Below are 19,243 nucleotides of genomic sequence, written 5' to 3' on the forward strand. Positions count from 1 at the left end.
GTCGCCTTGATTATACAGAGTTTTTCTTGCAATTTCTCATGTCTTCTTTTTAGTTTGTTTCTTGGCAAACCATCAAATAAGTTCTAACGATAGCTCAATTCCAACAATGGTCTCTATAGCCTACTACCCAATACAGTTAACATTAATGCAAGCATCTTACCCCAGATCTCAAGAAGGCACTATTTAAACTCCAGGCTGTTTTCTGTCCACATCACGCTACCTACAATTGGTTACCCATTACCCATAGCTCCATTTATTTTTTTGGTAGGCGGGAATAGGTTGTAATCGTAAATAGTCAATCCAAGCGATTGATATATTCAAGGCAAATCTCCGACAGAGATTCCTGCAGTGATGGTTGTTAGATCACGTTAGTTTTCCCACTGTGTTAGAAGGTCGTGTTTACCTAAGGCGTGTTTACGTAGTGACCCTGATCCTGTCGCAGACCTCATGTCAGATTAGGATCAACTATGCCTCTGGGGGTGGGGGGGGGTGTGTGTGTGTGTGCGTGCGTGCGTGCGTGCGTGCGTGCGTGCGTGCGTGCGTGCGTGTCCAAAAGATAACTCACTTCCTCTTTGGCGACTTGTTTGTCTTTCAGTCTGATGGCCACCAGCCTAATTTGTGTCGCCAACGTCAAAAGGCGGATGCTTTTGCGCTCCCGATTCCCCGCACGCACACACCTACAAAACAAGGAATGTAAGACGGAAACACATTCCTCCAATTCAAATGTAATTCTTCATATATTTTTTAAGTGATATACTGAAAAGGAGCAAAAAAGGCTCCTAATTATCGGCTCCACAGAAACAAAAGTAACGTGTTAGGGTTAGGGTCATGAAACACCACGAGTGTTCCCATCTCAGCTAACCACGCTCTTCCTTCATAGTGGAGACAACCTATTCGCCCCCTTACACATATGACCCCTGCAGATATTCAGATTTATTTTTTGTTCACACCTAGAGTCAGTGGAGAAAAAAAACATTGACCTGTATTTTCCTAATAAAGAAGGCCGATCACGAGATCCCCTCTTGGTCTGTTTTGTAATAAAGATCCTCCTTAGAGGTTACCTGTTCCGAGAAAACTCACAGGGGGGACGGGGTGAGTAGGGTTGAGGGCAAAAAATCCCCTCTCTAAAGTCAGGGAAAATGAAACGTTAATAAGTGTAGGCTGGGGGGGAGAGGGGCAGGCGGGGAGAGCCAGTGTTAGCGATCTGGTCCAGACGCAGGCAGGGGGCTCGGTGGGAGACTGGCACAGTTAAATACTATGACCTGGGAGGTATTCGTTTGGCCATTTGGCAATGGATTTACATGAGAAATTGGACTTGTGCCGAGTAGGTGATTACTGTAGCTTTGAGGTCAGGGTGATAAAGTCCTTGGACAGTGTGGTGAATCTCACACAAAACACGGGTGTAGTGTACACATATATATATATATATATATATATATATAAACTCTTACAGCATCCACGAGAGTCAAATGTTTGTTATGGATAAATCATGGTTTATTGATTTGCCTATATTCACATCCAGCAGACACTGACAAACATTATCATTCATGTCACTTTTCTGACAACGCAGCAATATTAGTGCAGTATTTATTCTCATTGTAGCTCTAAAATGTTCATGTTTTGAACTTGATGAGGAGGAAAAAGGGTTAGGGTTTTTCTTTTTTTGTTTACAAGGAGAAACGTGAGGACTCCAATCAATTTTTTAAAATAATTTTTCAAGAACTGCATCAATATAAGATACCTACAAAGAATGAAGGCAATTAAACATCATTATATACATATTATTTAAAATCTTTCTCTATTCTTGTTTTATTTAATTACTTTAAATATCAACTTTACAGTTCATACTGCCAGAACATGTAAATAGTTTGAGATATAGTAAGAGGGTATGAATATGTAGGGAGCCCCCTAGGGGACATGGAGAAGAAAAAAAAAATTATTTGAAAAAAAAAAAAAATAAAATGTTTTGCGAGATATCGCAAAACCTTTGCGAGATATCGCAAAACCCCTTTGCGAGATCTCGCAATACTTTTGCAAAACCCCGTTGCCGTTTGTAAGCACTCCTCTCCCTCCTCCAGCTGCAGATTGTGACCAATTCTTGATGTTTAGCTCGGATGACGGCGCGTATCGAACTGTTCTGATAAAAACGACTCTGTAGCTCGTTCTCTTGCTATGATTGTAAAGTCATGTTGTTTGTATTTTTACAACGTTATGTTCATGAGTTATTGATCCGCGAAATTCGAATCTGTCAATAACCCAGCTCAGAGGGACGTGCATGTCCCCTCGCTCTGAGTGTTCTCTTGAGGTGTCTTCACTTATGTGAAACCCTTTATATATACAGTCTATGTGTGAAACCCGTGCCTATTGCCAAGCACTGATGTTATATCTTTATATTTAAGGCCAAGCTCAAAGTAAAATCGATGAACCACTCCATTGTTGTGGTTTCTGTGTTTCTGTAGCAGTCGAACTGACCAGGAAGTACTAAATGAAAAGTATTGCGAGATCTCGCAAAGGTTTTGCGAGATCTCGCAAAACTTTTTTTTTTTGTTTGTTCAAATTATTTATTTTTTTCTTCTCCATGTCCCCTAGGGGGCTCCGAGGCCAGCCTGAGGTGTTGTTATAAGAGAGCTGATTTTTCTCGTAAGCCTTCTGGAGGTAAACATTCAAAGAACAATCTTAAAGTAAAAGGTTGAGTGCAGGCACCACACAGTGAATAATTAAGAAAATATATTGGGTTTTCTTTAAAAAATGTAGGCAAGATTGCTGTCTGTAGGCTAAGAACGAAGATACAGCTATCAGACGATACGTTACTGAAGCTGGATGTAGAAAAAAAGAGACAAATAATCTTGATAAGCATTGCATATTTTTTCTAAAGAAAAGAGTGGAAAGAGTTGGATGAGATTTGTGATTCTCTTCTGACTGGGGTATAAATGTTCTTATTCTCGCCAAGAAAGCACTTATTTCCCAGTGTGTCTAATTCTTGAAACAGCGACTTATTTCCTTATTGCACACAGTTCTCAAAGAATGAGGGAGTACCAGCCATTACATATCACCTGTTGCTTTGTTATTAACAACTTTGAAGGTTTTTTTAGATGTTCAATTCTTCTTCTGCAAGGGCCTCTGGACCAACACCTGCATTTTTAGCAAATCCTTTCCATGTCTAAAGGCAAAAGTAAAGCCTTTATTAAAATCAAAATTCTCCCTACTCAAGAATACTCTGTGGTTCCTCTTGAAAGTGTAACAGGTCCAGGATGGTTGTTTTTTTGTCACAAATGAAACCAAACACCCTGCGCAAAAGGCCAGATATATACACTTCACTTTTTACTAAAGTGTTTGCAAGCAGATTCAACTTGCAGATTGATCACACACACACACACACCACACACACACACACACACATACACACACACACCACACATACACACATTCACACACCACACACACACACACACACACACACACACACACACACACACACACACTACACACACACATCACACACCACACACACACACACACACACACACACACACACCACACACACACAACACACACACAACACACACACACCACACACACACACACATCACACACACACACACACACAACACACACACAACACACACACACACCCACACACACACACACACACACACACACACAACACACACACACACACACACACACACTTTAGAGAGCAGCATTGTTGTGGGCCTGCAGACAGAGGCAGCTCATTTGTGCAGACCGTGTTACAGTGGGAGCCTTGTTTCTACACTTCTCACAATCGGCTCTCAATCTACTTGTGAGGCACCACATGACAAAGTGAGAACTATCTGTAGCAGCTAATAGAAGCTGTGAGTGTTACAAGTTGTTGGTCCAGTTCTAGAAAACAAACCCGGAACTTGTAAAGCACTAATGCATGAAGCCCATTATCTATTGAGCAGCTGCCAAAGCATTAAGCACATCAGTTGCTTTGCACCAAGTTTAACAACTAAGACACACCTGTTGCTAATAGCTTGAGAAAATGTGTGCTGCACAAGAGATGAAATATATTTTAGATGTCGTGCTTACTTTTGGTTTTAGTGTGTATAGATTTTTAAAAGGTCGACTAACAACTTGTGATTTAACAAATGCAAAACATATCAATATCTGGGCCCAGGCCAATACAAAGTAGACTTTTAGTCATGGAGTTGCTACCAGGAGTGGAAGTGAAGCGGGAGGAGTAGATTTGGTGCTAGCCAGGTTCTTTCACCTTTCATTTACTTTCTCCAGATTAGGACGCGCCTTTGTTGTCCGTTCTGACCCCGCCCACTCACACCTGTCTGACCATGCACCACTCCCTGAAATAGGTGCGTGTTAGTGTGGGGTCACAGGGCACTGGTGCTCAAGCCACATCCCCCCCCTGCACCCGCTTCAGTTTTCTGATCCGTCTTAGATCTGCTGGGTCGAGCTAAAGCCCCAAACAAAGACGTACTCATGTGTGACTGAGGGCAGAGGAATGCACAGTGTGTGTGTGTGTGTGTGTGTGTGTGTGTGTGTAGTTTGTAAAAGTCTGTGAATGCAATCAGATTCATGTGAATGTGAGAATATTAATGTAGCTTTTATTTTATAGTTAGGGTTAGTTCATGTTTAAGTTACTGAACTGAAATCTTTATCTTACTGTGCAGTGAAAGTATTGTGACCCATTAAAGAACACCCGTTTTTTTGCACAATAGCTGAATGATAACAGTCAAATGACAACTGAAACCTGACAACAGAAAAAGGGCAAATGGTTACTCTTTACTAAAAAAAAGAATGGCTGCATTGCAGTATAAATGAAATGTCTGTAAGACGAGAGGACAATAGTGCATCTTTCTGAGACTGTATTACAAAATGTGCCTCATCATCGTGATGTGTAATCTGAACTGTTATTGGATCACAAAGCCAGAATATCAATTTATCAAGCAGTTCAAGGTGTTGACATATGAAGAGAAAAATGATGCCTTTATTGTCTTATGACGTTTTTACCCCCAGCTGATGCAGATACATGATCACGAGCTAAGCTCTGACCTCTGATTGTGACACTCTGCAGAAGTACAGATACTAGATGTATTATTAATTTCTAAACCTTAAACCGGTTGTAATAAGAACATCTTTAATCTCAAGGCAAGACTTTCCAACAAGATACACAAACATTTATAACAAATGCACATTTTCAACTACAGACAGGAGGAAACATACCTAATATAGCAAGTACAATCTCAAGTTAAATGAGCCATCCTACATGTGACATAGGGCCTCTCGACACAGACCACCACCTCTCTTACATACTAACCAGACAGTGAGAAGAGTTGCAGTGATGTGTCAGTGTTGGGAATAGGTTGTAGTATTAGGAGCGACAGAAGGAAGTGTTTTATTTATGAGGAATCAAAGGGCAGAGTGACGGTGGACAGGCGGTACACTTCTTAGTCATCCCAACATTAATAATAAACTGGACACTCACACACAGCAGAGGATCAGGATGGCCCCTCGCTGTCACATGACTGTGTGTGTGTGTGTGTGTGTGTGTGTGTGTGTGTGTGTGTGTGTGTGTGTGTGTGTGTGTGTGTGTGTGTGTGTGTGTGTGTGTGTGTGTGTGTGGGGTCTGCTTTGAAGCTGCACTCAGCCTGATCTGGAGCGACAGATAGTCAGGACACTTTGAGTTCTGTCCTTAGGCATTGTTGTTCAATTCTTTGTATTTAGAAAGCCTATCATATCTCACTTCCTCACGTAATTGGTCTGACTCTTAACCCATTGAAGTGATTGGTTAAGGCTTGTTGTCATTACTGTTGAGAAAACTGCTTTTAACAACACTCATTTAACAAACTTAACACAGTTGAACCAAAAGGTCAATTTAATGATCAGTCTAAATGTAACCTTATATTGCTATTATCGAAGTGTTTATGGCTGTCCTGCATTGTTCAAATGTCCGTGCTGCCCAGTCTCCACAGGGTCATACTGCTCTGTTTGTACACAAAGGCACGTCACTGCTGTGCGTAAAAAAGACTCCTCCTCCTCCTCCCCCGTCTACTCTCCCCCCTCCTTCTTACTTTCTGGGCTGATGCAATGCTGATCTTTATAAAAGGGTGAGTCCCACCCCTCCTCCAGCAGAACAGGCTTTTATCTCCGAGCCCACCGCATATCTTGGAATTTTAATTAGACCTAAATCTACATTCTTTAGATTTTACGCGTCAGTCTGTTTATTCTAACAGTGTCTTTTATTATAACCTTACTTGATCTGTATCAGCTCGTGTTTTGAAGATACGATCCTGTTTGTTATAGGCCCATTCGTTATTTATTGTACCTTCTTATCCAATATCAATACACTCAGCGATCAGTTGGTTTTGTGAGAGAGAAAAAAATCGTCCGGACATTTGTTTCTTTTTTACTGGAAAAGGATTTTACGACAATCCTGCCACATCTCTACAAGGTAAGAATGCCGGCATCTCTTCATTTATTGTCTGTCTGTCTGTCTGTCTGTCTGTCAGGAGTTGCCGGATATAGGCGGCACAGGGTTTGAAGTATCATTGTAAGCTTTCATGTGGAACACGAAATAATAATAATTACCTTAAAATCTATCTGTGGTTTGTATTTTGAATTCCAGTGAATGGAATGTGGATGCGTTGCCACCTCTCCTGGGCTCATTAGTCAACATTGAAAGGTTCTCGTCATTGTAACTGTATGGATCTCTGTCTAAAGAGCCATAATTGTCCTTTCTGAGAGGCCTGAGGCTCATTTCCCCAGGTCAGCCCTTATCCAAATAAATAAATAATGAAGCAGAGTGACAGTGATGCTGCAGTGCCTGCTGGTTGGCACTGCCACACAGGTGATTACACAAAGAAAGGCTGAGTGAAAAGGAAATCATGTAAAGCTGCCTCTGTGTTTCATCAGAAAAAGTCTTATTATAAGCCGACACTTTATCAGAGCGCGAGCCTCTGCGCAAAATGGAGAGCCATGCCCATAAAGGGACAACACGTGCCATTGTTTCCATCGGAGTTGGCCATGGAAATAATGTCATTATCTGGATCTGGGAGACGCCTTCTGCTCTCCATGAGGGTCTGAGTGCAAGCAGTATCCAGCCAAGATACACATGTTTATACAAATATATATAGATAGGCCTATGTGTATAGCAAATTGTTATAAGAAGAATATCAGCATGCTTTGCCTTATTGTCAGAAAAGTCTGCTTAAAAATAAATGTCTTGTGTAGGAAAACAAAGACACGCCCTGTTTTCAATACACTGAAAACACTCAAAATGATTTCGTAGACAAATGTGCGCAAAGTCGGCGCGTAATGCGGGTTTTTGTCGTTCCGCACTACAGTGGGCTAATGTGGACTCGGAAAGCCGGCTGGTATTTTTCCACTGTCGGTGCGTCACCCCCCCCCCCCCCCCCCCCCCCCTCCTCCTGGTCTCCCCCCTCCTCCTGGTCTCCCCCCTCCAACCCCTCCTTCCTCCAAACAAGAGTCACATGGTCTCAGATTCATGAGGAGGGCTGCGGTCGCGCGCCTGCCCACTACAATATTTATTATTGAAAGGGAGCGTGAACGTGCAAAGCTAGAATTGTGAAATAAGTAATCATATCAACTAAAAACTATTTCTCTTTTGCTGCTTTCAAATAGACAGCATGAAACAAACCGCTGCCAAAACGGAGATGAGCCGTTTCAACATCTCTCCTGAAGAAGACAGCTGCAGCTCCAACAGCAACGAGTACCCCTACCCCGACTGCCCCAAGAAGGTCCCTCTGGGCAGGTGAGACTGCATGCTTTTAATGTCTAAACATGTTAGAAATAATTCTACAGTATTTTCTCTAAATTCCCTTTTTCTTTCTTCTCCTCCAAAGCCCTCTCTCTGACCTGGAGGCAGAGAGTCAAAACTTCCTCCCTGAACACAACCTGGGCAAGAAGAAGTATGAGACTGAATATGTAAGAGCATCTCTCTCACTGTCTCTCCACACGTGAATCCTCTTTGATGTCATTTTGTCCTAACTCCCTGAACCTCACATTTTCCCCACAGCACCAGGGCAATGCTTCCTTTGGCATGTCAGTCTTCAACCTGGGAAACGCCATCATGGGCAGTGGCATCCTGGGTCTGGCCTACGCCATGGCCAACACCGGCATCGCCCTGTTTGTGTACGTTTTTCTTTATCAACACATTGTCTTCTCAGCTTTTTCTCTGCGAAATGGAGAGTACAAATGCTGATGTGGTTGAGAGGAGGTATCCTGTTACAATACAGTCCTATCACAGGAGGAGGTGTGGTTGTGTGTGTTCACTCTGCAGCCGCTTGACCCTGAGCAGCAGATTACAGCAGGGTCGAGAGTTTAGCAACGCTCATCGCTACAGTTTGAGTATTTGCTATCATGTTTGCTTTAGATAAAACTGTGGAAATAGTTCATTTCTGGTGGGAAGGAAAACCCCACTTTGAGCAGCCTTTTCCCCTGAATCATACATAAGAAAGTTACACAAGCTTTCAGAAGGCATACACCAGCTTAAGAAAGCCCAGTGAAGTTTGTTTTTAAGCAACACTGTCAGAGTATACATGCACTAATAGTAGGGCACCACCCTATTGTGGTTGTATGTCAGTTAACAATCACAGGGAGGCAGTGTCAGGAGAAGCAGCTTAGACGAGCTAATCCTGCCGCATTTGGGCCAGAGTTATGTAAACCAGGCTCGCAGGAGATCATGAATGGGGCACGGCGCGCTTCAACGGCAGCCAGCAGGTGACCAATCGGAGCTTTACATAGGCAGGAAGTTGGAGATTATAAACTGTGTCTGTTTGCGTTTCCAAACACTGTCTGGTGCGCTTCTCCTCAGCAAGTACGTCACAAAGAGTTAAGTAAGCTTTGCAGAACAAACCCCGCTCCAGGAAAGGCCATCCAAAGCATATATTTGTTGAGTGGCAGCGTATACAAATATCAAGATATCGATTGGTATGACGTCAGCGGCAGGGAGGAAACGTTTTAATAGCACCGCTCTAAATGGCTTTGAGATTAATTTTCACCTAGACTATTTCACATATTGGTGGCTATGCAGCATCCCCAGGGTGCTAAGAGGATCCCGTACGGGGAGACATTTCGTCCTTTGTCACCCTGCTAATGCTGCTCGTGACCCCGAAGAAACCTGCAGACTGATGCTGCTTTCAAGGTCTTCGCTGATATTAGTTTGTATCACAGCAGATGGTCAGGTGTTGACTTGTTGAGTTGTTGAAACAAGCAGAAAATGTATGAAATCGTCTCGTGCTGCTGGCGGTCGTGAGAATTGAGTAATTGTTGTGGGAGACATCTTCTGCACGTCAGGTGGATGACTGTCTGACCTTCACGTTGACTAAATGTCAAAGTGTTTGTTTGCCGCAGCAACCAGAATACATTTGTCATTGAATTGGCCTTTAAAGCTCCTTGGTCATTTCTAAAGATCAGCACATCTAACAGCAAAGTACTTCAGCATCGATTAGGAACCGTTTGTAAAAAATGTTTCCTTTTGATATCCTCTCTCCATCAGCTAAAGATCCCTCTTGTTTGTTTACAGGATCCTCCTCGTGTCCGTCGCCATCTTCTCCTTGTATTCTGTCCACTTGCTGCTAAAGACAGCCCACGAAGGAGGTGAGTCCTGAGACAGTCCTGTGTCCATTCTTCACAGTGGTCTCTTGAGGTATTTTATGAAAGCTAAATATTTCCATCTTTGTCAAAGGTGCACTGGTGTACGAGCAGCTGGGTTACAAAGCCTTCGGGATGCCAGGGAAACTCGCTGCTTCTATCTCCATCACCATGCAGAACATCGGAGGTAAGCAACTTTTCGCATTGCGTCTTTTCAGATGCGTTATGTTATCCACCTGTCCGTCTGCGTCTCAATGGACTGCATGGTGAACAATAAATTGGCTTATTTGGAGCTTGGAACATAAAGATTTCCTGTAAACAACTTTTAGACATCACTATTTTTGTAGTGGAGTTCACCTGATTACTTACCTTGCATTTCTTTTGTTTGCAGCCATGTCAAGCTACCTCTACATCGTAAAATACGAGCTGCCCATCGTCATCCAATCCTTTATGGGAGAGAATGGGTGAGTGAGAAAATGTGGTTTGATTCATTTTAGTTAACAGTAACGGAAAAAAATCACAGAAATGTGAAAGCATCTAGACTGAAACCACATTGGTGTAAAACCACAAAGAATTGTTTGTCTGACCAAATGTGAGAAGAGAGGCGTCTGGCTGAGGAACAGCTGCATTTGTTTAGATTGTGACTCAGGTCTAACCATCAGAAAATGTAGGTGTTGTTTCAGGCATCATTATCACCACCTTTTAATAAAGACAAGCATAAGATTCACATCTAATGGTAGAAAGGGCAGTTGTGAGAGGCAAGAGGAACGCCTGGCAGAGGCACTCGAGGTGAAGAGGCACATTGAGCAAAATGGCTGCCGGTTGTTTTTGAAGTGCAGAGTGTTGGAGAAGGGGAAGCGGTTTCTTTGTCCTTTTGTTGGCGGGGAGGGAGGGACGGACTGCGGCCCTTCAAAGAGCCCTTTTAGGAGAATATGTAGTCGGTGCTGCATCGAGACGGAGCACGCCATGAGCTCACAGCGACCTCGCTTCAAGTTTAAAAAATTGATGTGTTGGCTGCTTTGTTGAATCTATTTCTGTGACCGATGCAGTCATCCTGTGCAGGCCACTGTGTGTCAGCTGATCAGGCGTGAAGATGTAAAAAAAGAACTCTGACAGACGAGTGGCTTTAATGCCATGTTTTCTGCACAGCGGCCACAATTTTATATATTTATATATATTCTGGGTGGAAAATGATTTTAAAGTTTTTCAAATAAAGATGTATGGGGAAATGTGGGTTTAAGTATGATTCATCACTTACATTACAGAGCAGAGCTTACAAACCTTGAAACATCTAGTGGACCTCTTATGAGCTGTGCAAAATATATCAAATCTTAATATTAAAAAAAAGCTAAAATGCAATTGGACAGTCACCTACGAATAAATGAATTGTCTTTGTTGCTGCTGGAATGTGCTGCTGTTTGTCTTCCTCCATTCCTTAATGTCTAACTTTTACTTGTGTTATGTTTCAGAGCATGGTACACTAATGGAGACTACCTGGTGATAATAGTGACGGTCATCATTATCCTGCCCCTGTCACTGCTAAGGAACCTGGGTAAGTGTGTGTGTGTGTGTGTGTGTGTGTGTTTGTATTTCTCCATAGGGTAAGAGGCATCTGTGCAAGTCTCAAAATGTTCAGAGCTCAGAGTGAAATCATAAAAACAAAACCGAGGAAGAGTCTGCAGCTTTAAAATTGGAAGAAAAAAAAAACAGAAGCTCATGTGTCTGTTTTTTTTCAACCCTTCAGGTTACCTTGGTTACACCAGTGGTCTGTCCCTTCTCTGCATGGTGTTCTTCTTGATTGTGGTGAGTACCTGCTTCTGTTTACTCACACAGTGGGGTTTCAGTGTGGTTTTGTTTCCCTTAGCTAGATTTGTTCAAACAGAAACTATTGTCACATCGTTTTCTAATAAGCTTGTCTTGTCCTCCAGGTGATCATCAAGAAGTTCCAGATCCCGTGCCCCCTCCCCCAGGACATGAACGCTCTGAATGAGACGATCAGCAAAGTCCTGAACACCACCCTGTCCCTACTGAACAACAGCGCCGTGGACTACAACGATGACCCCTGCACACCAAAATACTTTGTCTTCAACTCTCAGGTAAACACGCTATATCTGGAGAAGACCCTTTACCTGTAGAGTCTCTCCCTTAACACATTTCTTTCAGAATACTTTTGGCATAAGTATTGAATTTGTTGTTTTATTTTACAGACCGTCTACGCCGTTCCCATTCTGACCTTCGCCTTCGTGTGCCACCCCGCCATCCTGCCCATGTACGAGGAGCTGAAAGAGTGAGTGAACCCTTCTTTCATTTCAATCCACAGCTGCTTTTTTATCATGTTTGTTAAGAGTTTGACTCACATCAACATAAGAGCTGGAGTCTAAATAAAACCCACCATCTTCTCCCGCCCAAACAGCCGTTCCCGCCGAAAGATGCAGAACGTGGCTAACGTGTCCTTCCTGTCCATGTTCATCATGTACCTGCTGGCCGCCCTCTTCGGATATCTGACTTTCAACCGTGAGTCTCATATCTTATTCATCTTTTATTTCATTCTAAAATGGAGCAACTGTCACAAAACCCAACTTTAGCTGAATGGTCTGATTCTGATATTGCAAAACATTCCCAAATTCTTCAAGAACAAATGATTGATGAGTGGGTTCACAAGCGGTCAGTGACCCTGAGTAGAGTTATGCAAGAGTGTGAACAAGTCTCTGGACGCAGCTGCACAATGTTTGTTATGGCAGTGACTTCTGAACATCGGAAATGTTCCCAGCACATCGAACCCGTCATACAAGAGCTTGATAATCAGAAAAAGCGTCATGAACGACGCACACTCTGAGTTAGGGCACGTCTGGATTTAGAAACCTTTGTTCATACCTGCCTGTCTGGGCTTTCCAGCTTTGGACAACGTAGTACACATACCAAAAGAGCGGTAAAGAAGTCAGGACGAGAGCTTTTTGTTTCACAAACCGGATTGCTTAAGTCAAAGTAGGTTTTGTACCAACACATATTCACCTTTTAGGCTCTAATTAAGCTTTTTTAATGCTAAAGTACATTGCTGTTTGTTTAGATGTTCTCCAAAATATAAAAGTCTACAGTTCTATTTGAGGCTGTATTTTCACACCTGCGTTCTAAATGTTGAATTATCAGACCAGCTTAGATGGATGGATCATATTTGGAGGAAAATTAGAAACACAAGGCATATTCTTGATATTTTACAAAACACATATTTAAGCTTTAAGCTTTTTTTACTTGATCCTATGCATGTCTTTATAAATGTGCCATGTTAGTGAATGGAGCTGCGGATGGTTCAGGTCTAAAGACTCTCTGCTGTCTCTCTCCTCAGTGCAAGTGGAGCCCGAGCTGCTGCACACATACTCCAAGGTCTACAAGAGCGACGTGCTCCTGCTGATCGTGCGTCTGGCCGTGCTGACCGCCGTCACCCTCACCGTGCCCGTGGTGCTCTTCCCTGTACGTGTCCCAGAGATCCAGCTCCTCTTCTCACGCCTCTTGAGAGTTTTCCGGCTTGTGGAGGCTAACCTCTCTTTTTGTCTCTCTGCGTAGATTCGTACCTCCGTCAACCAGCTGCTGTGCGCCTCTAAGGAATTCAGCTGGATCCGCCACACCATCATCACCGTGGTGCTTCTGGCTAGCACCAACTGTTTGGTCATCTTCGTCCCCACCATTAGGGACATCTTCGGCTTCATCGGTAAAATGGCGATTCTTATCATATATGTTTCAGTGCCTTGAGAACCATGTGAATGTGACTTAAATGCTAAATGTCTTCCCTCACACAGGCGCCTCTGCTGCTGCCATGCTCATCTTCATCCTGCCCTCGGCTTTCTACATCAAACTGGTGAAGAAGGAGTCCATGAAGTCTGTGCAGAAGATTGGGGTGAGGATCTACATTTGTTTCAGACTCCTGAAGTCACTTTGAAGCAACACCAGAGGTCGCGTTAACCGAATATTTTCCGTCTATGACAGAATTTTTCCAAGAATGACGGAAAAGTCATTTTGACAGATTAGAACACAACTCGAAACAGCGCCAAAATGTCCACCAGCGGCCCACAATATATTACATCCTTAGTGGCAAGGTCGAATGAGGGCGATCTACTGTACTCTACTGTAACTATTATTTAGTAATTCACACCCCTGTCCAGTTGGTGGCGAGTGTGTGTATATTAAGTAGCTATTGTCTAGTCTTGTAGTTGACCTCGTTGATTACCTCGTTGTTTAACCGGCTTTAGCAATCGCAAAATGTCACGGCAGCTGAGTGTCTGAAGCTTTTTTAATAAGCCCAGTAATTGTGATGGTGCGGATAAACCAGGTGAAAAAAGAGGGATTGATGTGGTGGAGGATGAAGGACAAGCCAGTAACGGCCCGTCCACACAGCGGCGTGCGTTGAAGCTTCCAACGCTTCTGCCCATTCACTTTGAATGGGGTGACGTCACTTTTAGCAGCACTGTATTTTGGGAAGCGACGTGGAGCGTTGCTGGCTTCAAAAGTTGAGCAATGTTCAACTTTTGACGCCTCGACGGAGGCGTCAGCCAATGAAATTCCGTTTATGCAAATCTGCCAGTACAAGCGCTAGCCAATCAAACCGCGTGTATGCTGGGAGAGACTACGCAGGTAATTTCCTCATAATCCAAAAAATGGAGGGAAAATTCAATAGAGCGGTAGTGAATCACCCGGTGCTGTATGATCAGTCTCTGTTGATCTACCGGGATACAAACCGGAGGAGCGAGGCATGGAGGGAGGTGGCAGAGACAGTGGATGAATCTGGTAGGTTTTCGCCTGTTTGGGGATTTTATATCCAGTTTACTTCGTTTTAACATTGCTATTGCTTTGTATGTCGGGGGCGGGAGATTCATGTGATTGGTTGTTGATCGCGTTGCTCGCAAAAAATTCCCAAGCTTCAGACACGCCCACCTCCAAGCGTCAACGCACGCTGCTGTGTGGACGGGCCGTAAGACTAAAACTGACAACGTTCAGCCAGCAGCAGAGGGACAAGCAAGTGGCAAGGAAAAATAAATCATTCATATTTGTTTTGACATGAAAAGTGACCGCACGGTCGGTGTCTCTGTTCATCTTTTTTTTTCTCCATGCCCTAAAAAAAAGGAATGAATGAACATTTTCTGCTTAGTACCCAAAACATAAATATGTCTCATCATTAAAAATAAAATGACAGGTAATAATGGATTATGAAAAAAGTCTAACGCAACCACTGAGCAGCACATATCTAATTTGACCCATTAAGAAAGAATGAATGGTAGCCAGCAGGCTGTTGGCATTAGTGTATGGATGTAAGTGTGAATGGGTATATTTTGGCATGTAGTGTAAAATTAAAAGACTAAATATAAATGCAAATCACAATTAGTAGTTGTACAGGGCATTGTGTGTCTGACCGTTTCGTAAATGTTTCGTTTCTCCAGGCCACTGCCTTCCTGATATTAGGCTTCATGGTGATGACCGGCAGCATGACCCTCATCATCCTGGACTGGATCCACAGAGCCGGAGTTGAACACGGAGACGGACACTAAAGAGAGGAGACTGCTGCGACTGCAACCAACAAAAGATGGAGAAAACTGTAAGAGTATGAAAAACACAAGAACTCACTCGATGCTCAGCTTCCACTTCTTGAGCCACCAACCATGCCATTCCAAGAGAATGTATCGAACTTTGTACAGTATGCTGTTTTAGGCCACAAAGATGGTGTTTGACTTGTTTTTTCTCTTTTTAATGTAACTTTCTTTGAGTGTCGTTTTAATTTTCGCTCTTTTGTAGTTATGGTACAGCTGAGAACAAATATTTGAAGGTGCCTCAAAGCAGAGATAGTGGTAGAGTTCAAACGCGGCTGACACACTGGTACGCCGTTGTGGCTGTGGCTGTGACCCCCGACTCGTCCTGCTGAGAAACTCCCCGAGATGTACAGGAGGCAGCAGACCTGATGTTCGTCTTTCTCCGGGATGAATACGTTCCTTCCAACGTTTGTTGTTTGTTTTTTCCCATTTGCCAAAAATGTGTTTGTTAAGCATCTTTGTATATTGAGAAGCACTTACTGTTGAGCACACTTGTGGAGAAAAAGACGACAGGGGCAAGGCCTACTACATTGCCTTTTCAGTATTGGTACCAAGGCTCTGTGAACTTGATTATTGTGTCAGATTTCCAAGTAAAAGCATTATGAGTGAACAGAACCTGCCCGACACTGGGAGCTGAGAGGGCCTCACAAGAGGACTCTGCAAATGATTTACTCTGTATAAGCTGCTGAAGATGGACACTACTGCTTTGAGTCCTGGAGGCCGCCCAGCCTCCAGGAGCAACATTAACATTTTTTTCTTAATGGAAGAATATTTTGCATTTTACCACATGCCGTGGTTGTAATATACCTGTTAAACTTGCAAGAACAAACAACTAAAACGAAAGTCAGGTGTGCTCTGGATACTGACAACCAAACAACAGAGAAAGCTAAGGAGAGTGTCTGTCACAACATTTGAAGTGTTTTGCGGAAAGAAATTGAGATATTTCACAACGAAGAACTTGAAAACTCGACGTGGATTTATTTGCCCGTTGAGATGTGAATCTGTCATCTGACACTGTGCTTCCAGCGTTAACTGTACACATCACCATACTGTTATTGTCCAACATCTATTTATGGAAGACCGTGAAATCAATGTAATTTAATCTATTTTACTATATTTATATAATATTGTATGTATATGTATATATATATATATATATCTATTGAGTTCAACTGTATATACGCTTTGTTTTGTTTGAACTTTCTTTTTTTTTACAATATTGCATTGGAGCTGTAAAACAAAAGCGAACCCCCCCACCCCGCTGGTGAATCTTTGATATTGAAACACTGTTCCTCTCTGTAAAGACTGACTGAATGAAGACTGTGCCACATGTGAAGCCACCGATACAAGAGCAGCAAACTCATGTCCTTTTGGGCCATGTGACACAGAGCCAGTTCAGCGAAATGTTCTTTATGCACATCGTGGTTGTAGAGAACGTCAGCCGTCTCTGGACCTCAGGAGCAAAGAGGGCTTTGCCCACCAGTGTTACACTCTTGTTTCAATGAAACACTATGTACATGCTGTAAATATTGTCCAATTAAAATAGATGAAGATAATCTAATAACACCTTGGTGTTCTGTGTCAGCATTTCTTTGTCTCAAGCATGTGATTTATTAAGGTTAGTTATTAACAATGTTTCAAATATCTGCTGCTTAGATTGATGGTCAACCAACATAGAGGATTCCAGGGGGGACAGAAAAAAAAGGATTCTTTAAAGAAAAGGCTTTACCAAATAAGAAAAGCTTTGCCACATCTTCTAAGAAGGATAAATGAAAAAGAAAATATGTCTTATTTTGTCACATTCTGCTTTAATGTAGTTTATAATTTCCACATTTAACATGGAATAGATTTTTGCAATTTCCAAGACACAGAAACTTTTAGAAAGCACTACCTCATGTAAGATATCATCTATTGAGCAGCAGAATTCAACTATAAACACATTTTCTGCTTAATCACTAAGTTAGAAACTGTAAGACGCCAATAAATCACTTAGAAACAATGGAGGACACATTTAGAGAGGGTTAGAGGAAGATGTAATTACAATGTACTGTAGTTGGTTTACAGTGCAACTATGTTTAGGTATCCAAATTGTAATGACATCTGATACGGGAATGAGTTAATAGAATAAATGCAAAGGCCAACATACCTTTTTACTTAACACATTAAAGTGTGAAATACAAGATGTATAAAGGCGTCTTGGTGTACATTTGTAATGCAAAAATAAAATGTTTAGCTTTTGAATTAAGGGATTGCTTTTTCAAGATATAAGATATGTTGTGTATGTTTTGGGATTTTGGGTGTGATGTTTTGACAGAGAGCGCACTAGTTTCAGTAATTGTGTTTTAACAATAGTTGAAAAAGCAGCTTCCACACTCATAACTAGTAGTTAGTAGGGGTGTAACGGTACACGTACCCGTACCGAAATTATTCGGTACGGGCCCTTCGGTTCGGTACAGGTGTGTACCGAAGTGTACCGAACGAATATAACGTTAAACGTAAAAAATTGAGAACGTGAACAACTTTTTGGAAGTAATCTCAGGTGCTGCGTCGCAGCATTCAGAGTAATTTGGTCACATTGGGTTCAACGCGTCATAGAGCGAGCAAGTCATTTCATTGGATGAGAGGCATACTATGAGAGCTGGTCAGAGGGATGCGTTCAAATGTAGTCAGTAATTTGAGGAACTATCGAAAATTAATGGCGAACGCAGATAAAGTTGAGCTCGAAAATCCTCCAGCATCATTGAAGTCTCCGGTTTGGGAACATTTTGGTTTCGCAGTTACGTACAAGGATGAAGGACAAAGACAGGTGGACCGAACCAAAGCTGTTTGTCGGCATTGTTCAACTAAAATTAGTTACGCGGCTGGCAATACATCAAACTTGCACACTCTTGAAAAGGCATCACCCGAACGTGAATATCACCGGTACCAAAAGAAAAAAGACTGAAGTGCAAACCCAACTCCCGCTAGCATGTAAGCCTCCACCACTCGCAAAAAGATCAGACCGAGCCAAAGCTATTACAAACGCCAACTATCCTTATGTTGCAATGTTAGCAAAGCGCTACCTGGCTGTATCTGCTACCTCTGTCCCTAGCGAGAGGGTGTTCTCCACAGCAGGAGACATTGTTAGTGCCAGCAGATCTGCCCTTTCAGCAAGCAATGTGGACAAGTTCATTTTTCTTTAAAAAAACATGAAAATACAATGACAAGCACAAGTCATAATGTCAAACTGGCTGCTTAGGTGCAGTACAGTACAGTTCAAATACAGATTATTTCAGTTCATCGAAAAGCTGCACCTTAATGTTTATTTTATTATATTTTGTATTTATTTGAGTGAATATTCACAGTTTAATAATAATTAAAAAACCAAAACTAATAGTTTATGTTTTGTGAGTACTAGTAGCCTACAGTAAAGTTCAAATACAGATTATTTCAGTTCATCGAAATGCTGCACCTTAATGTTTATTTTATTATATTTTGTATTTATTTGAGTGAATACATTATTCACAGTTTAATAATAATAAAAAATATATATATATATATGTTTTGTTCTGTGAAAAAAAATTCTGCTGTACCGAAAACGTACCGAACCGAACCGTGACCAAAAAACCGAGGTACGTACCGAACCGAAATGTTTGTGAACCGTTACACCCCTAGTAGTTAGTAATGATAACCACGACAACCATGGATGTCAAAGAAAACCCGTCATTGTATTCTCTTTTACTTACTAAGATTTTTTAATTATATTTTTCGGGTGGATTTTCACATTACTGTTTTCTTTTTAATATACATTTTAAACTCATAAAGATAAGTTTACCGAGTGGATAAAACATATATTTACTCCGTGCCTTCCACAAATAAAGTGAATAACTGTCATAATTGTGTTATGTGTTTTTATTCTCCTACAGCAAGGAAAGGCAAGGCAAGTTTATTTATATAGCACCTTTCAACACAAGGCAATTCAAAGTGCTTTACAAAAAATGAAAGACATTAAGAAAATGGCATTTAAAATCAGTCATTAAAAAGAAAAGATAATAAAAGAAACATTAAAAGAAAAAGTA

General features: G+C 42.0%; 1 protein-coding gene across 1 annotated transcript; it reads left to right on the top strand.

The window, feature by feature from the left end:
* Nucleotides 1-6,108: 6,108 nt before the first annotated feature.
* slc38a2 (solute carrier family 38 member 2) lies at nt 6,109-16,751 on the top strand. Its single transcript, XM_034226026.1, has 16 exons — nt 6,109-6,448; nt 7,639-7,768; nt 7,860-7,941; nt 8,033-8,148; nt 9,542-9,615; nt 9,704-9,796; nt 10,001-10,073; nt 11,079-11,161; nt 11,354-11,412; nt 11,538-11,705; nt 11,817-11,896; nt 12,023-12,123; nt 12,953-13,077; nt 13,171-13,315; nt 13,404-13,501; nt 15,039-16,751. Exons 2-16 carry the CDS (start codon nt 7,644-7,646, stop codon nt 15,144-15,146), a joined length of 1,530 nt encoding a protein of 509 aa, XP_034081917.1. The 5' UTR covers nt 6,109-6,448; nt 7,639-7,643; the 3' UTR covers nt 15,147-16,751.
* The last annotated feature ends 2,492 nt before the right edge of the window (nt 16,752-19,243 follow it).

The sequence above is a fragment of the Gymnodraco acuticeps genome, unplaced genomic scaffold (assembly GCF_902827175.1).
Source record: "Gymnodraco acuticeps unplaced genomic scaffold, fGymAcu1.1, whole genome shotgun sequence".
In the NCBI taxonomy this organism is placed as follows: domain Eukaryota; kingdom Metazoa; phylum Chordata; class Actinopteri; order Perciformes; family Bathydraconidae; genus Gymnodraco; species Gymnodraco acuticeps.